Below are 20,747 nucleotides of genomic sequence, written 5' to 3' on the forward strand. Positions count from 1 at the left end.
GTGCTTTGTTGCATGTCTGTCCTTTCTCTTCATATTTTAATATCTTGACTGAATACAGTACTCTCAAATAACACCTGGATTCAGCCACCTTTCTATATTTGTGGTTCATTTCATGTTTTCTTTTTCAGGATAATGTTGTTATACATCTCTCAAATACATATTTAATTACACTTGAATTCTCTATGTATAAACACCTATTATCTCCACAGCGGATCAGTCCTGTCTTCCTGTCTACAAGCTTTTTACTTATTGCTTTAATGTTTTCCTTTTGCATCTGTAAACTGATTCCCTTAGGCCTTTCTTCTATGGCAATAATTTGCTTTAAAGGGGTGTATATTTTGTTCCTTATCATTCTTCTGGTCTTTAGTTTTTCTTCTTAGCCCAGCACTTTCCACTAATTCCATTGGTTTGTTTTCTCAGTTTTGTTTACTGAATTCCTATTCTTAACTGCTCCTTACTGTGAAGCAGTTTAAGGCTGTAGTTATAAGGCTACAGTGTCTCTCTGAGTTGCCATGATCCTCCCCTTTGTCAGTGCTTGGACACTTTTAATAAATGTGCTACATTACTGATTCTTTTACTCCTCTGCAGATTTGTTAAATGTCCAGTCCAGGGTTCATGCCACACAGCTGAAGTGTATGCATAATGGGGAAAGGTGAGGACATTCCTACTCTTACTGACTTGAGATCGCTTCTCCAATTCAGAGCACCTGCCCCACTTATTGTTTACTTTCTTCTGTTTCACAAATGCCTACTGTCCAGTGTTTTCTCACTACACTAAATCAGTTAAAGAAAAAGACACCTACCTAAAAGTTTAAGATATCCTATTTGATATTAAAATAGATTTTAGGAGTATTAGTGAAAATTTTTAGGCTGAAACATCAAAATGTCAACTAGAAGGTGGGTGCAGGAACAATAGCAGAGCCTCACTGTGCTTTCTTGCTATACTCTAGACTCTTGTCTCTTTCCTTAGCCATTTGTTTTTTGTTTACTATACATCTTTTCTTGTTTTGTTGCAGTTGATTTAAGAAAGATTTTGTATAATGACTCAACTTCTTAAGACAGATTCACACAATTAATCTTTTGCTACCGACCTAACAGTACAAAAATGTATACATATACTCTCTAATACATATGAGAATCACTTGACATCCACCATTACCTGCAGAGTGTTTGAAGACAGAAAATATTCCCAGCAATAGTCTTTTTCATATCTGAAACCACGTCGTCTAGCTTCTTCCCAGCCCTATGGGGCAGAGAAATGAAGAAAACTATATTGTTTGCAAAGCAAACACCGCCTATTCATTTGCCTTTATTTAGGAAACAATTTAATCTTCTATCGATGTTCTCTGTGTAAAAAGGTCAAAGAATTTTGACATTTATAAACTATAAAAAAAAACTCCCCATGATCCTAATTGTTAAGAGATAACCACCACTGAATTTCCAGAGCTTTCTACAAATAAGTACAGTCATAGAGTATCTACAAAATGACACCATACTGTACATGCAGTAAACAAAATACCCACTGTTGAACAAATTTCAATACTATCCAATATTTTTCAACTTCACAAATATGAATTTTTTTAAAAATTTAGCTGGAGGAGGAAAGATGGGGGAAAAGATAAGTAATACTGAATGAGCTCAAAGAAGAAAAAAAACTTCCCCATACTATGTAATACAAAACTGACTTTAGAGGTTGCTGTCTCTATAAACCAAATTACATTTAAATTTTGAAAAGATGGGTGATAAATGTTTATCCTCAGATAAGCCTGGCATTTGGGAGTAGAAAATGTCTGTATTCTGAATAATGTACATGATTACAATATACTCTATCAAAATGTTAAATTGGAATATAGGTATAGTTTACTCATGAACAGAAAGAGACCTTGTCATGAATGTCAATAAGACAGATACAAGTGAATATCAAATAAAATTTTAAAATCAATTGTTCAATTGTTATAGAAACACAAACATTCTTCTTTTCCAAAAGTGTAAAAATGTAATAAGCTATTACAAAACTGAAAAATGAAGTTAAAATTTTTTTGCAAATGCTCAGCTAATTTTAAACATTCTCACTTAGCAATTTATTCCTAATACCTATGATAATAGAGTCTAAAAAGTTAAATATGGTCCTCTTCTATTATCAGCTTTTCACTTGAATCAACTGTCACAAGTTATTACTATTTTTTTTTTTTTTTACCTCAAATGCATTCACAACTGTCAGGTGGTCACTTTTAGAATCCTTTGCCAATTCCTTTCTTCTTGCATCTGCGACCTTTTCTTTCCCCTTAAAAAATACAGATGAAGGCAACTTAAACATCTCTGACAGTTTATAACAGAGCATTCTAATAAAAAGCTAATAAAAATTAATCTAAGCAACAACTATTGTGTGTACATAAAAATGCCTGGCCTTTCCTTTGTATCTTTCTTACCAATGGAATGACAAAGGGATCCTTGAAGCTGAGACTGGCAGCAATGGTGAGGACTGGGTCTAAGCAACAGAACAGAGCTCCAAACAGAATCATTTTCCCAATGTGTGGCTCAACTGGTAATCTTGCTAAATGGACTCCAAGAGGTGTCAATTCTTCCTGTTTATCCAAAGCATTCTGTAACATAAGGGTTTATGTTTAAAACACATTATAAAGCATCACATTCAAACTTAATTTTAGTTTGCTTAGGAAAAAAAAGGCCACTTGCTCACTCTCTGAAGCCCAAATGCCCTAATACTGTTCAGCTCTAGTTTTCTTTATCAAAACTTAAGTTTTGAGGTCAGCAAAGGTTAAATTTATATAAGTAAATACTAAATCCGTTTCTTGATTTTACTATAAATGTAAGGAGAGAAATGAGAAATAGCACATTAAGAAACCTTCAATCAAATAAAGAAAATCACCCACAGCAAGTTATAGAAAAAATAAAACAAAAACCCCCAGAAAATATTACATATTTGGAATATACAATGCATAGCCTCTCCATGCTAGTAGTTTAGGAGACATGAGACAGGAAGGCAAGAGATAATGAACATTACCTACAGCCTTGAAAAATGGAGTGACTTCTGCTCTGATTACCTAGTAATTTGGTCCAATCATCCTACTGAGCACAGCTAGCAAAGCTACTTGAGGACACAGAGGAGTTAACAAAAGAATTACAAAAATTACAAGTCCAGGACTTGGGGAATATCAGAAGTCCAGAGAAGTGAGCCTAATGGTGGGGCTTTTTCCCCAGCAGAAGCAACATAAATCCTCCCTGAAGGAAATGATCACCATCCCAGACTTAAAATTTTCATCTACAAAGAACTTTGTAAACAGAAAGTCCAGTACACAAAAGAACTAGGCATACAAGAAAATATGAAAAAGTAACAAAATTAAAAATATATATATATATGTCCGATCAGATACAGACTCCTACTAAACATTTATAGCAGAAATAACCTTGATCTTACAAAAACTCAGAGAATAAAAAAAGAAAAAGTATATCATTCTACCAACTTGTTTTTTGAACTTAGCAGAATCTTGGTACCTAAACTTGACAGGGACATTTGGAAAAAGAAAAACCAATGAATAATCTTACACATGAGAAACCTAGAACAAAATAATCGCAAATCAAATCCCAACAAATTAGGTTTGTTTCAGGAATGAAATTTGGTTTCAACTTTGAAAAATCAATGTAATTCAAAACATTACAAATTAAACAAGAAAAATCGTATCATAATCTCATTAGAGGCTGAAAAGGTGTTTGATCAAAATCAGTTACCCCTGCTGGACAGAACTCTCTAAGTAAACTTAAAAATAGAAACTTCCTTGACAGCTTCTACAAAAAAATCTTTAACAAACATACTCAGTGAATTGTTGACAGCTCTCCCTTTGAGCATAAGGACAGGAGAATGCACATTATCTATCACAGCACTTCTGCTCAGTATTGTACCAGGGGTCCCAGAGGACTGGAAATAAACAAAACTGTAACTACTTATGGATGTGACTGTGTATCCAGAGAAAAAATCTACATACAATTCTTAGATAATTGGGTTTCACAGCACTGATCAATACAAGGTCAATATTTAAACCCATTTCATTCTTGTATATCAGACTCACAAGAAAATAAAAAATTAAAATTTAGGGTACAATCCCAAAATACAACCAACCAAGAAATAAATTTTTTCAAAAGTTGCATATAACACATACAGAGATGGCAATGAAATAAATACTGAGAGACTAAATACCTAGATAAGTGGGATAATGTTCTGGTTTGGTAAGACCTAATACTGTAATTAAGGGAGGGTAGCACCAATTCAAGAAAGAAACAGAGACCAAGGGCAGTACAAAGCCTACAGACACACAAATCCTTGGATACTAAGTCTATGACAAAGGCTGCAGAACGGGGGAAAGGACAAGCTCTTCTATAAATAGTGTTTGGTCAACTGGATCTACATCTGTAATAAGTCGTGCCTTCTACCTCACCACACTCCCCCCCCACATACCCATACCCACCCCCACAAACTGCAGATGGATTATGTATCTAAGTGTGAAAAACAAAACAAGACCGACTAAAGGACAAGAAGCAATAATAAAGAAAAAGACTGATGCATTTCACTACATTGAAATTAGAAATTTCTGTTTAACAAAACACTATTAAAAAGTAAAAAAGGTAAAAATACAGATAAGTACAATACACAGCTGACGAAAGGCTCCAATCAAGAGTAAACAAGAAATATGCTACCATCTCCCACAACGTAACACAAAAACAGGCATCAACAAGCTATGAAACAGTCTCTTCAAATGGGAAATAAACACATGGAAAGCTGATCGCAAATTCAGTAAACAGTCACGGTAATACAAATTAAAACCACAAATTAAAGCTACTACATATCTACCAGCACGCTTAGAACAAAAGATTACCAAGGGCTGGTGAAGCTAGAGCAGTGAGAACTCTCACCTACCACTGGCACAGGTAGGAGCGCAAAGTAGTTGGACAGCTTTGGAAAACGTTAGGCGTTTACCTACCAAAGCTGATCATCTACATACCTTATGACCCAGCGAATTCACTCATAAGTATATACCCATGAGAAATACTTCTACATGTACACCAAGAAACATTCAATACTGAAGAATATTCATACCAGTAATATATGTAATAACCTCAAATTAAAAATAACCACAGTGTCTATCAGTAGTCAAATAATAAAATATGGTAAAGAAATGAAAATGAATGAATTACACGGAAAAGCAAAAACACAGGTCAACCTCACAATGTTAAGTGAAAGAATCCATAACCCCGTTACCCCTTTCAAAAACCCACCCCCACACCCTTTTCATGTAATGTTCAAAAATAGGCCAAATTAAACAGAGTTCTTTATAGAGATGTGTACTTGTCTGGTAAAATCATCAAAAACATCCAAGATACTACCATTAAAGTCACAACAGAGGTTATCTTTGAGACTGAGGTGCAGTGAGTGATTGGGAGAGAGGGTAGGAGGTAGGCTTTTAGGTTAGGATAGTGGGAATGTTCTTACTCCTCAACATGAGTAATGATTACGCAGTGCTCACTTTGTGATAAATCATTAAACTGGACATTTTTGTTTTGCTCTTTTATCCTGTATGGGAATGCTGTAATTCATAATAAAGTTTTTTTTTTTAAAACACGGGCTCCAGACCCTACTGTTGGCAAGAATTTGCCAGCCTTTTCAAGATTTTGTTGTTTGCAAATGATTACATCAAGACCAGCTCTTAAATTCAGTTGGGAGAGGGGATGTCATCCTGCTCAGGCTTTAAGTCGAGTTGCCCTCTGGTCCCTCTCTACCATAAATAGTAAGTTGATCCTGAGCACTACCCAGCTCTCCAGCTATATTTATTAGACAAAAGCCTGAAGGGGAGAGGGGTCACTAATAAAACTGTACTACTTCCTAAAATACCACTAGCCTCACTAAATCTAATCTACAGTTCAACAAAGATGGTTAGATAATATACAAAGCTTTTTCACTTAAACAACTTATTACTTACATTAAAAGCTATTGCAACGTTCTAATATGGGCCAAGTTCTCAAAATAACCTGCATGGATAGCTCAAATAAAACTGAAATATGTAAAGTATACTATGGCATTCTCTAACCCAGCACCAAGCAACAGAACTTGCAGCGATGACAGAAATGTTCTATTTCTGCGCTGTCCAATACATGTGGCTAGTGGCTACTGTACTGGACAGCACAGCTCTAACCTCCTTCCTCCTCTCTGGGCACTAACGCACAGTACCTTCCTCCTCACTCTAGGCACTAACTCACATCTTGTGCAGATGGCTATTGACTTCATAAAATAAATGAATAAGTAAATAAATAAAGGAAAAAGCTTTAAGAATAAAATGACAGGTAGGAAAATATGGTATTTTGGATAAAAGTCACCTGTTAGTATTTCTTCAGAATACAAGAGCAGCCTTTACAAAATGTCCATACTGTCATTAAATTATTTAGACTTGACAAAAGCTCTGAAAATGTACGGTGATCAGAAAGAGTAGAATAAACCAACCAAATTCATTACAAGAATACAAAGACCAGTAATTCAGACTTCAAAATCGTATATAATTTTAAACCAAGCCTACAATGAAAAACTGTGTGGAAAGGGACCATTTTTTCCATTTTAATCTTCTAACTCATATTTCATACACTCAGGTGAACAGCCAACTAGTGTATAAAATTTGACACTGCACCTTCACTGGTCCACCCTGCAGTAACGAGTAAATATTACAATTAGCTGGCTTACATGCTCTACCACTCTACATCTGTTACAATAAAAAAACACCAAACTTACGAGTTCCATTAGGTGTTTTATGGAGAGTGACACTGCTTCATTTGATGGTGGATCCATTAACCTACTCAGAAAATGAGCGATTCCACCTAGCCTTAATATCTGGGGAAGATAAATATAATTAAAAATGTACAATATAGTCACACAACAGTTTAGTCCTGCCTGTGTCATTCACTTGAGTGAAGCATCAAGCCTATACATGACTTTCAAGTTGGTTATTTTACTAGGATAAGTAAAATTCCAGTTGTGATTCTATAAAAACACATTTAAAGGCAGATGTACTACTTTCTACCACCCACCAACTCTTACTAATGCAGAAGTAGTTGGCTAAAATCTCAACAAACAAGTTGATTACCAATTATTTTCAAAATAAGGATAACTATATGAAAATACATAAAATACTGAAAAAAAGGGTAAGTAGTTTATAAAGAGGGAAAAAACCTTAGATGTAGTAACAGTAGCTAACATTTACTCAACACTTAACCATGTGCCAGTAAGAGTTTTATATGAGTTTAATTTAAATAACTTGTCCTATGTAACAAACAGGGCTTGTTAGGGGAGGTGGCGGGATTCAAACATAGGCAATCTGGCTCCAGAGCAGCACATGATTAAAAACTTAAAAATAAGCATCTGAAGGAAGTTTATAAACATAGTTTACTAACACAGAGAGAAAAAAATGCATGGTAAAAATTAGAGCCCCATCCCCATTCCATTTAACTGAACGGCCCACCTAATTTACCTTTATTTGCAAACAAAGTTCTTCCAAAGGAGTTCTCAAGATTTCTGGCAGTTGATAGTCATCTAGAAGGCTTGCTCTGAGACCATTGTACAGATGATAGCAATGACCAGGTTGAACTCTTAAAAAAAAAAGGGTGGGGGGGGGTGGGAAGAAGCATTTATCAATGAATTTTTAGAACTCCAGAGAAAACAGTAGGTAGGAAAAGTAGCCAAAATCTATTTCTTACAAGCCACATCATAACTAATTGTTATTTAACTTTTACTAATCATATATGCCTTCTCCCAGTATATTTTGAATAGCCTTAAATCCACTATCCCTATGTCTTAGTTCTAAGGAATAGAAGATTCCCACCCCCAACAATAATTTGGTTCCCTATTTCTATCTTACAGAATCCACACTGCTGTGCTCAATAACAGCAGTCTACTAAGATTCATCCCTATATGCCTTGTGAACATTTTATGTAACAAATCCTGACATTATGTTAACCTATCTATATTATTTGAAATGCTTTTAGGTATGTGCTACTTAGTGAGGTCTCAAAACAATATTGAAAAATTTTTCCTTCATTGTTTGAATCTAGTGACATACATGATATTCTTTGGACTATATTAAGGACAGACGTGAAAAGGTAAAAATATTTATTTCATGTATATTCAGGCAAAACAAATACTTCTATGGACTCTTGCTGCTATAGGAGGAGGTCCTTTTCTTATTGGAATAAAAATAAATTCTAAAAATCTTAGCTTGTTACAAGTTTACAAAAAAAAACATTATCTATTATATAACATGCATGCAGAAACTAAGAGTGCTTCCACCGAGGACCACATAATAGTTTCCTCTGACTTCCAAATATTCATCAAGCTAATAAGGCTTTGCTAAAGAATTTTACATCTATGGAGCCTACATGGGACTATCTTCCATTTGAATTAAAACACTGTAATTCCACAGTTAACCTCCACTAGGATAGTGGAGATGAAGAGTTAGATAAAATGTAATACACATCATTTATTCTATTTTCATAATTGTTTCATGAATCAAACCTAAGGCCTAGTGTGTGTACTATTCATATAAAAATGTGACAAAGCCCACTCCCTATGATGAACATTTTTTTCAATCAGTACCCAGTGGTGATAGGTCTGCATGGGAAAACCCGTCTTGCTGGGTCCCCAATCAAGTTATCCCCTAATAAGTGATTAGAAGTGTACACTTCTTAGACTAAGCCGCAACTTTGGCTCATCAGCATCAACTGCATAATCTAATAAACTACCTGGAAGTCAAGTTATACTGGGACAATCTGCAAAGATTATAGAAGTGTGTCAGTGCTTTATAGATATATTACAAACTTCAATAAAATGGTCTGTAATGTTTTCTTTCAACTTTCCTTACTTAAGCCAATATCTGAAGACTAAGGGAAATTTTTTGATTGTAAAAGACAAGAGAAAAACTCTCTTCTACAACTCCAAATATGATTCTACCATTCGCATGATTAAGAGTATAAAAATACTGTGAAAAAACACACAAAAATCAACAGTAAGTGCAATTATTTGTTAAAGACAAATCATTTGCCTACCATTAAGAAAGAGATACTTTTATTTCTTATGCTACCATTTACATCGGTGGAAGGAAGGTACTTCTCTTGTGTTTTCGTTGCTAACTAATGATGAAAACCAGTACAGCTACACAGTACAGACTGCGGAACCAGACTACCTAGATTCCAGTCTTGCCTCTACTACTTACAAAGCTGTGTGACTTTGAACAGATTATTTAATTTCTTTGTACCTTAATTTCCTTACCCTTAAAATAGATAATGACCTACCTTATAGCACTGTGCTGAGAATTAGCAAGTTAATATATAAAGTGACTAGGAAATGACCTGACATTCCAGTAGTATTATAGTAATATATGCTTTTTAAAAAAGAATTAAAATTATAGGTAACTAATACGAATTATGATAAAGAATATTAACTTTAATTAACTGAATTGAGGAATAAGAGAAAAATCATAAAAAAGAATTCCAAAGAATCTATAATTAAAAGACTTTCCCATTTAAAAATGTGCTATAGTGTTTTAAAAAATATGAAAGGTAACTCTAATAAATAAGATTTTAAATGCCTGCAACACATTTTGCTACATAACATTTTTGTGTGTTTTTTAAAGGCTTCAGACAAGGTCCCATCTTACCTTCCAGCTCGACCTTTCCTTTGTTTGGCATTAGCTTTGCTAACCCACTCAGCAGACATTGTACTGATGTTGTTCTGTGTGTCGAAGTGTGTCTCCTTGATTTTTCCTCCATCTATCACATAAACTACATCATCTATAGTAATACTGTTTGGAAAATAGATATATAAAATATTAAAAAGATATCAAAAGCACATTAATCTATGACAGGCCTCCAGATAGGGATTTTAGAGCATTTCTAATTAGATCACATTGATTTCAGCAGTTCAGGATTTTCACCACTCTTCCCGCATTTCCCAGTGTTACGGGATCAGCGCCTCATCGTAGGCAGCCTCCGCAGCTGCAGCGGCAGTGTCGTGCCAATTCTGCAGATCACGGGCTAGGCTCTTACTTGACAGCCAAACTTCATAGCTTGCCAGATGACTTTGGTACCTAGATTTCTATGCCCTGCCTCCTACTTCCCAGTGCCATGGCTTAATATTAGCTTCCACAGAACAATGTTTTAGTGCTGTACTGGTATATTAGTTGCCCAAGAGAGTACAATACATTTTAAAGGCTGTATATAACTAACTGCCAAGTTACCAGACAACTCCATCCCCAGCCAGCAAAAGGCAAACAGAATAAAACTGACATCAGCTCCCATGGTTCCTTAGGAAAGCTTTGGGGGAAAAAACACTTAAAAGGCCATTTCTGAAGAGGGCTAAAAAATTATAGGTTAAAAAGTTTTTTTAAAAACCCAAACAAATCTATGCCACTACCATGACTAAATTAAAACAGATTTTAAAGAAATTACAAAGTATTCTGTAGACAAAAAAGATTAAGGTATATTAATAATTTGTGGGGCTTAAAATACAATCCCCAGCAGTTGACATTTTAAACAATTCTTACCTAGTCTCTGCAATGTTGGTAGCAATTACTATTTTCCGAACACCAGGAGGGGTTCTTTTAAATACCTGTAAGAATAAATACATCAAAACTCCAAAAGTACACTAATTTCTTGCAATTAGAGGAATTACTTCAGATACTATTCATTTTTAGTGCTGTGTTTATCTGTTGACATGTACACATCTAATATTTATAGATTTATAAGGTATACATCATTTTCAATACTATAAAATTCCCTTTTGGTAAACCAAATTAAATCTTACACAGATGTCAAAACATTATTACAAACAAGATTTTAAATTTGACAATTTATACAATTTTTTTAAAACAAAAATTGGATAGTTAAAACATCTTATTGTGTTGTCAAACTTTTAAGAGGAGGAGAGAAATTTAGTTTAAAGATAAGAATTATGAATTACCCAAACTACGTGGGTAAGGACACCAAGCAACCAGGTAGATGCCAACTCATCAGAATAAATGTTAGCTGGCTGTACCATCATACATGGGCTTTTGAGATTAGACTGAATTAAAAAAAATCCTCTTCAAATGCAGAATCCTACAACAATGCAGCCTTGACAAAGCCATTGAGTAGATAAAAAGAGATACTGCCAATGACCACTTGGCTGTAAAGCAAAAAATGTATAAAAGTGGTAATAGAGAAAATGTTGTTTTCCAGTCTAGTCACATAATCTCTAGCGAAGGAATAAAAAATTGACTGTCAGGGTGTCAGAGATGGAAATGCCTCCACATGGGACACTCTGCTGTGCAGCCTTTGGAATCAAGAGTTCCCTCTCTTTGCTCTTCTCTTCCCTTAGGTAAGCACTCTATACCTAACTCAGCTGGATGAGCCTTACTCAGGACTAAGGTAGCAGCAGAAAGGATATTAAAAGAGTCTCAATAAAAAATGTCTTGATATTTTCTTACAAAGAGTAGAAAAAAATAGAAGGGCCCACATACTGCGTTCCAGAAAATTACCTTTTCTCTGGGAATGCAGTGTTAATTCTAACAAGGGAAATCTCTGAATCTGACTGAGACAAAATATTCAAAACCATAACACATTATTACCAAAACAGGAAATCTCATACCTACAAATGAGACGTTTGAGCTGTTAAATCAAAATTTCAACTATCAAGATACTTAATTTCTAGGTTATTTTTATTGCTACTCACATACCTTTTATCTTTTATTCAGAAAAGCCAAGAAAGTTATTGGTAAAACCTTTCTTTAAACTTGTCCCCAATGTTGACAAAACTAGTTTGATTTGTGAATTAACCTCTCTAATTCGTATTTTTGTAAAATCACCCGCTGAAGACTCACTTGCAACCATTCTCAAAGAAGTATTTTTTATATGGATTTCTACTTGAAAATATAGCTTAAAAATAAAAAAAAACCAAAAAAACACACACAATAAGCAGTCCTTTAAGCTTGCCTCCATTTGAAAGACAGTGAATAAATTTAACAACATACCTGTGTCTGGTTAACTGTAGGCATCAATGAATGTAAAGGTATAATAAGAAACTTGTCTGAAAATTACAAAGAAAGTTAAACATTAAAATAGTTTGCAGAAAACCTCCATCAGACATATATGGAACAAAATTTTAAGAAACTATATTCATATGTTTTAAGTTTCAAAATGAAATAGCTCAAGCCCATTCATGATTATTAATTGTTTGGTGCAGTATAGTTAAGGGAAGGAGAGTGACTTAAGAAACATAGGTAAATTTCACGTTTAGCTGTGGTTACAAAAAATGCAACCTGACTTAAATCTCTAGCAACACTGCCCAAATGAATCAAGACAGCTACATTTCTCCCAGAAAAAAGCCTGTTGTTATTCAAAAGAGACTCTTTGAAACCCTTCTGAACCTAAAAATAGTAAAATGCTGTCAAGCAATTGGTATTGCTAAAAAATGCTCCAAATTACTTCTCTGTTACATTTGAAATAAATCAACTCAAACTAAAAATACTTAATTCAAATTGAATCAAGACTTCAGACATAACTTCCTGTTTATAGAAAATTCAGGTAATAGAGAATCAAATGAAATGATACCAAGAAGAAGATACAGACAAATCCAGAGAGCAGACCTAGTCCTTCCTGTAAGTCATCATCATGGAAAAATAAGGAGAGATTGGAAGTGATGTTCTAGAGCTAGAGCCAAAGATTTATCTGGTTCGACTTTTTCTATAGTTTGAACAAGATACCTGTGAAAGACAGGTTGGAGCACAATGGGGAAAACCTGATTACAGACTGGATTAAATGATGCTGTTGATTAGGTATGATAATGGCACTGTGGTTATAAGGAATTGTCTTTTTTAGTGATGATGCTTATATATTTACAGATAACATGTGATAGCTAAAGCTTACTTTAAAAAGGAAAAAAATTAGACCATAAAATTGTTTCATTGGAGTCAGATATATGGTATTCATTATATGATTTTCCTGGTTTTCTGTAAGTTTAAAATGTTTCATTACAAAGTTACGAAAATGCGCAGTCAGGGATGCTGAAAATAGGAACAACTTTGCCGAAGACAATATGATTAGGATAAAAGAGTATATATTGCTGATATTACACAACCAAAGTAGTCAACAGGAACCAAGTCTCTTATAAGGAGACTGCAAATGTTGATAAGCATTTGATAAATTCAGGTTCAAGATTTACTTTTCAGTCAGTTTGGAGTTCGACAAATTTCCCCACCTTTTACAATGGCTAGCACTAACTGATTATGGCTAAGCTTTTAAAATACAGTATGAGAAAAAAATACTTGTTAAATTTTTTGAAGACTTCCTTTAAAAAAAATTGAGCTGGTGGTGAAAGTATAAATTAGTATCTCCATTCTTGAGAATAATTATTTTAATTAGAAAGTCAATTATAAAAATCTAGCATATCACACACAACCTTTCCCCACTCCTGCAGAAATATTTCATTATTACAGTATATATTAATATTACAGTATGTATCTGCCCTGCATTTTTCTTTGTAAATATATATGCACACTCACATTTTTAAAACTAAAAGATTATAGAATAATGTCTATGGTGGATGGGAAAAAAGGCCCAAGTTGGAAAACTCAAACCTCCCAGCCCCCCCACCAAAAATATTCCAACTGTTTAAGAAAATAATTCAGTGTAATCACGACTGTACTTTTTTCTATAGAGAAAGGTTACCACTTACAAAAAAAGAAAAAGCAGTATTTCATTATAGAGAAATCATGGTAATCAGATAAAACTATTTTTCCAACTTGAGAAGAGTAAATAATTTTAATTATAAAGAATGCTCTGAGAGCACTACCATAAGAGGATTTAACCAATAAAAAATATACCCTTTACCATTTCAGCCAATACAACTAAATCAAAACTGTTTTTTAGTTTTATAGTTAAAAATGTGTCAAAAGTACTGCAAGAGAGTCAAGTTAGAAATTATATTCAGAATTATAAAACATTAAATAGAATTAGCTTTGGATTTTATTGATTTGAAGTTAAAAATGACACCTGAAAATGCTGTAACTGAATTTTAGAGGAGAAATATGTCCCTGTGCATTTCTCTAAGGTAAAAGAGGTTATGCCTCTTAAAACATGCTGTTAAAGAGTCAAGTCATCTCAGAAGGTTTAAAAATTTTAGGTCACATCTTAGATTTGGGGTGAGGATAAGGTCGGGTAACTGAAGTTTAAAGAAGTGCCATGGTGACTATTGTATAGTCAGAGATGAGATTCACTGGATTAAGGGATACAAACTCACATGCCAACATTTATCTTTAAGGGCTCAATTTTATTAGGCAAATTTAGGAGGAGAGATAAAATATTCTCACCATGATAACACACAAAGAACTTCACTATATACCCACCATCTTCATCTGGTGACTTAGAATTTCTCACACACACACACAGGACTTTTGAAAAAAAACCAACCTAGGCTAAGACCACTGAGTTCTCACACTGAGGTGGCCCTACAAGCAACACTTCCTCAAATGAAAGATAAAAACCAGGCTACATATGATACAAGTACCACTCTTGGAATTGCAATAAAATAATTGCTATAATACCTGATTTAAACATCACTTGTGACATCAAGAGATCATGTAAAGTGCTGATATTGTCCCAGCCTGGTAGAAAGACCAATATTGCACCATCCTGTATGGAGGGGAAATAATCATTATAAAGGAACACATAACAAAATATACAAAGAGTAAAAATCTCTGCACTTACATCTTCATTAAAATTTTACTGCCTCAGGATAATTCTGGTTACTGATTATAAATAAAGAGTACAAGCTCACTTTTTTAAAATAGAATTTATAAACCAGATTTTTCATTTGTTCAGTCTTTTCTTCAAATAGGTCAACTATCTAAATCATTTGGTATTTTGAGATTCTCATTCCTGGTGTCAAAAGCAATTTCTTCCATAAGCTATTTTTAAAAAGCATTTAAAATGCCCTGGCCAGCTAGCTCAGTTGGTTACAGTGTTGTCAATACCCAGTCTGGGCACATAAAAGAATCAATTAAAAAAAAAAAGTATTTAAGAAAATTTTTTTAATGGCCTTGATATGAAAATAGAATTAAAATTATGTCACTTGAAGACAGCAAAACTAACCTCTTCTTCCAAAACAATGTGTCGAATTAGGGCAGCAATCAAATTTAGATCAACTTTATCATCATCCATCGTTTCTATGACATCTACAGTACTTGCAGAATACCTATCGAAGTTAAAAAAAACATGGAATACTTGATAACATTTCCTGAGGTTTAACTTTCTATCAAATCTAAACTTTGACTCAAGCTGCAAATGGGGGAACAATCAATAGAGAGGAGAGACCTGCTGGGAAAATAACAGTGTTTACAGCATAGTGTTGGGCTGGAATATGAGACTTGCAATAGACTCCCTAAATATGTACAAATTCAGGAAGATAATCCCTGCTTTTGTTTTAGTCATTCAGTCGCTGTGTTCTGACTGTCAAACAAAATAAGCTCACCTTGCCCGCAGTTCCCGTACGTAAGCCGGCCAGCGCTCTTTATAGGCTGCTTCCTTTTCTTCTTTCTCTTGTCTGTTCACGTGCCCCTGCATGAAACCCCTCTTAAACTGGGACCTGTGTTCTTTTTGTTCTGGAACATATCTAAAAATAAAAACATTCTTAAATAGCTTCACTTTTTAAAAACTCTTTGGTTTTACCTGACTTTTACATTTACATGATTTAAAAAAAGTTTTTTTAAAACAATTTCACTCTAATTTCCAGTGAACACTAGTTAAATATCCATTTATTTGCAAGTAGTCATTAACATAAATTCTGAATGAAAATCATTGTTCTTTATCGAAGTATATATACCTCTAGATCATTTTAAGCAATCAAAATTAGAGTAACTTTCACCTTCAATTTAAGTTTGCTCTAAAAGTTAAAATTAAGTCCAAAAATAATAGTTAATGTTGCCTAGTAAAAGGCTCCGATTTTACATATAGCAGGTTTCCAAACCTGAGTACACATAAGAATTCCCTGGAGAGTTTGTAAATTGTAGATTCTGAAATCCTATGCCTTGTGACTTGGATTCGAGTCTGACTGGGGTCTGCTAATCCAGGAATTTTCAATAGTGCCCCAAGAGACTTGGATAGTGTATCTATAGATGTACAGACCCAGGCTTGAGAACTAGTTAGTTCTGCTCAGGCCCACAGACAGCTAGTGGCAGAGCCAGAATCAGCCCTCAAACCTCGTCTTTCCAGAGCTACGGAGGACGCCACCCTGCCCACTATAAGTGGGTTCTGAGAGCATGAAGGTGGAGAGAGACAGAGAAAAATGAACTAAACCTGAACCCCAAATTCCCTCAGTTTGCTAGGGGACAGCATCTAGATGGAATGGGGGGTTTGGAGCATGGGTTTTGTGAGTCAGACAGATTACAGAAATGATATCCCTGCCTTGACACTGACTACCGTGTGTAACTCTCTGACCTCTAGTTTCCTTATTTGAGAAATTAATACTCTGATAACTGCATCGGCATAAGAAAAAAAGCAAAAAGGTGACAGAGTGAAGCACAGTGCCTGATACACAGCAGACACCCAAAAATGTTAATCCCCTTCCCTCTCAGTACCTGTGACCCAGGATTCCCCTAAGTCTTCGATACATATAGAGGCACCAACTGGAGGTAGGGCAACCTGAGACAGAGATTAGTCCTAATCAGCAGGATGGACCCACAGTTGGCTCCCTTCCCAGCAATTCCAACAACAGAGGTAACCTTCAACCCCCACCCCAAGGACCCAATCACAACCCTCCATCTCATCTCACCCTGCTTTCTTCCCTACTTCCCTGTACTGCAGCTCTTCTGGGAAGGCTAGGAGTTTCTGCTGAAAATTTTTACCCAAGGACCACCCTCCTTCAACTCCCCTTTCAGGGATGGCTCCTGACAAGTACATAGATACTATCTTTTTGCTTCAAGAGACCCCTTAGCTACAGCTTCTTGTACATAATCTGCCTGCTTAAGAAAGCAATTCTTCTTTGTGTAATTTTAGATTACTGAGCCCTGAAACTCTGTTTTCATTACAGCCAAGCTGTTGACTATTATTCTCTTAGAAAACAATTAGTAGATGTTCTATGGTAGGAAGTAGGACACACAGTGGGAAAAGGAATTGAGGAAGGGTATTAAAAAAGAAGAGCATTGATAAAGCCAGAGCATGGAAGACAAATATACTATCTCTCTCATACTTACGTTGCACCCTCCCTGACATACACACCTCCCTCTTTCTTAGACTGAATTTCACTATTGCCCTGACTTGCCTAGCCTATCTCTACCATATATAATCTCATTTCCAACACACACTTTCTCACAACAGGCAAATCATACCTTATATTAATAATGTGCATGTCTCTTAGCCTAGATATAAGCTGTGAGGTATCTACTAAACCTCTCCCTGTTTTATGCTCAGACCCTAGAGCACAGTCAGTGCAAAGCATAAAGTTTAAAAACTATGCCTCCTCAAAATTCAGCTGATGGTGCTCCATGTAAAATGCACAGTAGAATCTTCCTTCTTACCTTTCCACCCTTTATTTTCTCACTTAACAAGTAAGCTGTGGAGTCTTGAACAATATTCTAAGTGTGTCTATGTCTGTCTACATACTTATTCAGATGTTACTAGAGGCCAGGCACTGTGCTATGCACTAGTTACAAAGATCAACAGGACAAAATCCTTGACCTTGAAAAACCTAAAATCTAGTGCAAGAGGCACGTATAAAGAGACACATTACAGAGCAGTAAGTGTTGTAAGGGACAGGAAAAAAGTGCTACAGGAGTCCGGATGAGAAAGCAACTCATTCTGAGAGAGGTATGAGAGACAGCTTAACGGACAATGAAGCTGGGATTTATTTTTACATAATCAGTAGTTTATAGGTGAACGATTAATGGAGAAGATGGCAAATTAAGTCTAAACAGAGGAAATAATATGTAACAAAGCACAAAGTCATGAATGAAAGGGCAACGGCTGGCAGAGTAGAGAGTGGCACATTTAAGGATGGGCAGGGCAGGCCATGGGATACATGACAGGAAAGGATGGCGTAGACTGTGAAGGGCCTTGACATGATGAGCTTAGGAGCTGATCCTATGGGGCTAAGCTTTCCCAGCCCTTTTCTTATCAGGATACAGATATAATTTTGTACAGCTTCTTGAAGAAGGCAGCTCGTAGCTAATAGCCAGAGTGTTGAAGGGATCAATAACTTGGGCGTACCAGTGAGGTGCTCTGCTATAGGCCATGGTAAGCCAATGACGGTTCTTAAACAAGTTTTTAAAGAGAAATCTCAGGGGTCTTGTCTACAGGGAAAAAGCTCACATGAGATTTTTGGGGGATATACATGGTAGCAGTTGTAAGAGTGAAGACCATAGCGTCAAAAGAGGAACTATAATATTAGCACAGGAGAGATAGTATGGACCTTAAGTCTTAAGTAGAAGAAATGAAAATGAGAAGACATTTATGCTCAAGGCAAAAGCTCTCAGGGTTTGCCATTAGGGGGGTGGGAAGGGGGAGGAATACAGAATGGCTTAGAGTAATCTGGTTACTAAACAAGTAAAGCACTTAACTTATCCTAGTACATGACTCCTTGATAAATATTAGCTTTTTTGTTTTATAGCTTAGACAACTGGGTAGAGGATTAACATCAGTAATCACTATAAGGCACAATTTTTTTGGTGGAAGTATGGTGGGAATGGAATGTAAGATGATTTTGGTTTTAAAAATGTGAGGTTCAAGGTATCTTTGGTACTGGAAAGCTGTTGAGCACAGAGTTAGATAACAGGTTTAAAGTTCAGGAAGATCCTCAGTTTCGAAGCTCTAGTTCAGAAGGCAGTGAAAATACAGAAGAAGGTCATGCAAATAGGATTGCATAGTGAAATAGCAACAGACTGAGAAAAGGCTAATTGAGAACTCTAGAGGAAAATCATATTTAAAGGGGGGGAAACGGAAGCCTGAGAAGAATGAAAAACCAGGTAGGAGAACCAGAAGTGAGGTTTAAGCCTAAAGACAGAGAGTCCCAAACTTTGCTGCCTATGGATCTCTGAAAACCACCGATGTCTGGCTGCTGGCACAGACTGTGTAATATAATTAAGGAAAGGGGTGTGACCACAGAATCTGGATTTTTAAAAGGCTGAGGGTGACTTTAATGTGCAACCAAGTGTGGGAATCCCTCATTTAAGGAAAAACAATGTTTTAGATGGATGTGGTTAAGGGCGAGTTTCTGAATTAGAGTTTGACAGAAAAGGTGACATAGTAGTATTTTAAATCTTTTATTTCCTAATATTTACTTACCTTATTTTTTCAATTATATCTTCCAAAAGATACTCCACAACCGGAAAAGTAAAACCAGGTATGTGTATCATTGGACAGTTACCTATTATGGTAAACAAAACATAAGTTTGTACTCAAATGTTCAAAATAAAAATAAACATTGTAAACAAGCCAGTCTATTCTTTTTTTTTTAATTTCAGAAAATGGTCCTGAACTTTTACAGCTCTATCCTATTTTCCATATCTAGTTCAATAATAGGCAGCAGCCTAGTCTTCACTCAACACCATTTTACTGCTACTAAACTGTACATACAACTCATTTCTATAGAGTAACACAGACTACCAAAGGACAAAGAATTTTAAATTGAACTCAAAACTCATTAGTTAGAAGTCTATTTTCTTCATTCGCCAAGCTGGTGCCTGTTTTATTGAAATCTCCTATGAAGCATGCCTCTGTGGCATCCAGAATTAGGAAAAGAAAAAAGTTAAAACCAAACCGAACCACCATTAGTTTAAAAAAAAAAAAAGGATTCTTAGAACTGTTTTCTAAATGTTATTTATGTTTTGTACCAAACAAAACAGTACACACTGTAAACAAAGGTCAACAATGCAGCAGAGATCAAAGTATGTGAGGTGGAATCACAGCTTTGCCTCTGACTTTCATAAGTCTTAGTAAATTACTCAATGCTAGTTCTGGATGCCTCATTAAAAAAAAAAAGAAGGGACATAATACTCTCAACCAATCCCACAAGGCTCTGAGAGTCACCTAGGCTGAATACAAGAATATGTATTAAATATAGCTCTGTTCCATTTTAACTCCCTCCCCTTCTCCTGCCTTCCCCAATTATAAGCAGGAGAGAGAGAGGCGTAATTTTAAAAGAATATACTTTGCAGCTAGTCAAATTCAGTTTCAAGTCCTCTTGACCCTCTGTTAATTAGGCAACCTTGGGTAAGCTACTTAACTGTGCTGAGGCTTTCTCATCTTTAAAACTGAAAACAATAGCACCCACCTCACAAGGTATTACGAGAATAAAGACAAAGTGCCATATACACTACCTGGCACATTGACAGTATTCCATAAGTAGTCACTAGTATTATTGTTATTAGCAAATTGTCACCCTAGCCTGTGATAATACATAAAAGCCACAAAAGAATCACAAAACGTATAAAGTTATTCAAATTTGTGGTTTGACCTTAATTACTGCTAATTACCTAAAGTAATAATCATAAACTTTACTTACCAAAGTATTCTGAAAATTTCTCAGCATTCAGTGTTGCACTCATCAATATTACTTTCAGGTCAGGTCGATAGTTGAGAAGGTCTTTAACAACAGTCATTAAAACATCTGACTGCAGATTCCTTTCATGGATTTCATCAAGCACGATATGACTAACACTGGACAAATGCCTG

General features: G+C 35.3%; 2 protein-coding genes across 2 annotated transcripts in view; one reads left to right on the forward strand and one right to left on the reverse strand.

Annotated features, from left to right (window-relative positions):
* The window catches only part of MME (membrane metalloendopeptidase), a 578,791-nt gene that overhangs the window by 128,348 nt on the left and 429,696 nt on the right, over positions 1-20,747 (forward strand). The gene's annotated exons all lie outside the window — the stretch shown is intronic.
* The window catches only part of DHX36 (DEAH-box helicase 36), a 39,933-nt gene that overhangs the window by 6,797 nt on the left and 12,389 nt on the right, over positions 1-20,747 (reverse strand). Inside the window, exons 8-20 of the mRNA XM_081138077.1 lie at positions 20,578-20,744; positions 19,359-19,440; positions 15,553-15,693; positions 15,174-15,276; positions 14,627-14,714; positions 12,056-12,111; positions 10,592-10,656; positions 9,707-9,850; positions 7,526-7,643; positions 6,790-6,888; positions 2,429-2,602; positions 2,197-2,283; positions 1,159-1,242 (exon numbers count right to left, since the gene is read on the reverse strand). Coding sequence (XP_080994203.1) covers positions 1,159-1,242; positions 2,197-2,283; positions 2,429-2,602; positions 6,790-6,888; positions 7,526-7,643; positions 9,707-9,850; positions 10,592-10,656; positions 12,056-12,111; positions 14,627-14,714; positions 15,174-15,276; positions 15,553-15,693; positions 19,359-19,440; positions 20,578-20,744 — 1,408 coding nt within the window. The remainder of the gene's footprint in view (positions 1-1,158; positions 1,243-2,196; positions 2,284-2,428; positions 2,603-6,789; positions 6,889-7,525; positions 7,644-9,706; positions 9,851-10,591; positions 10,657-12,055; positions 12,112-14,626; positions 14,715-15,173; positions 15,277-15,552; positions 15,694-19,358; positions 19,441-20,577; positions 20,745-20,747) is intronic.

The sequence above is a fragment of the Miniopterus schreibersii genome, assembly GCF_964146895.1.
Source record: "Miniopterus schreibersii genome assembly, chromosome: 5".
Taxonomy (NCBI): Eukaryota; Metazoa; Chordata; class Mammalia; order Chiroptera; family Miniopteridae; genus Miniopterus; species Miniopterus schreibersii.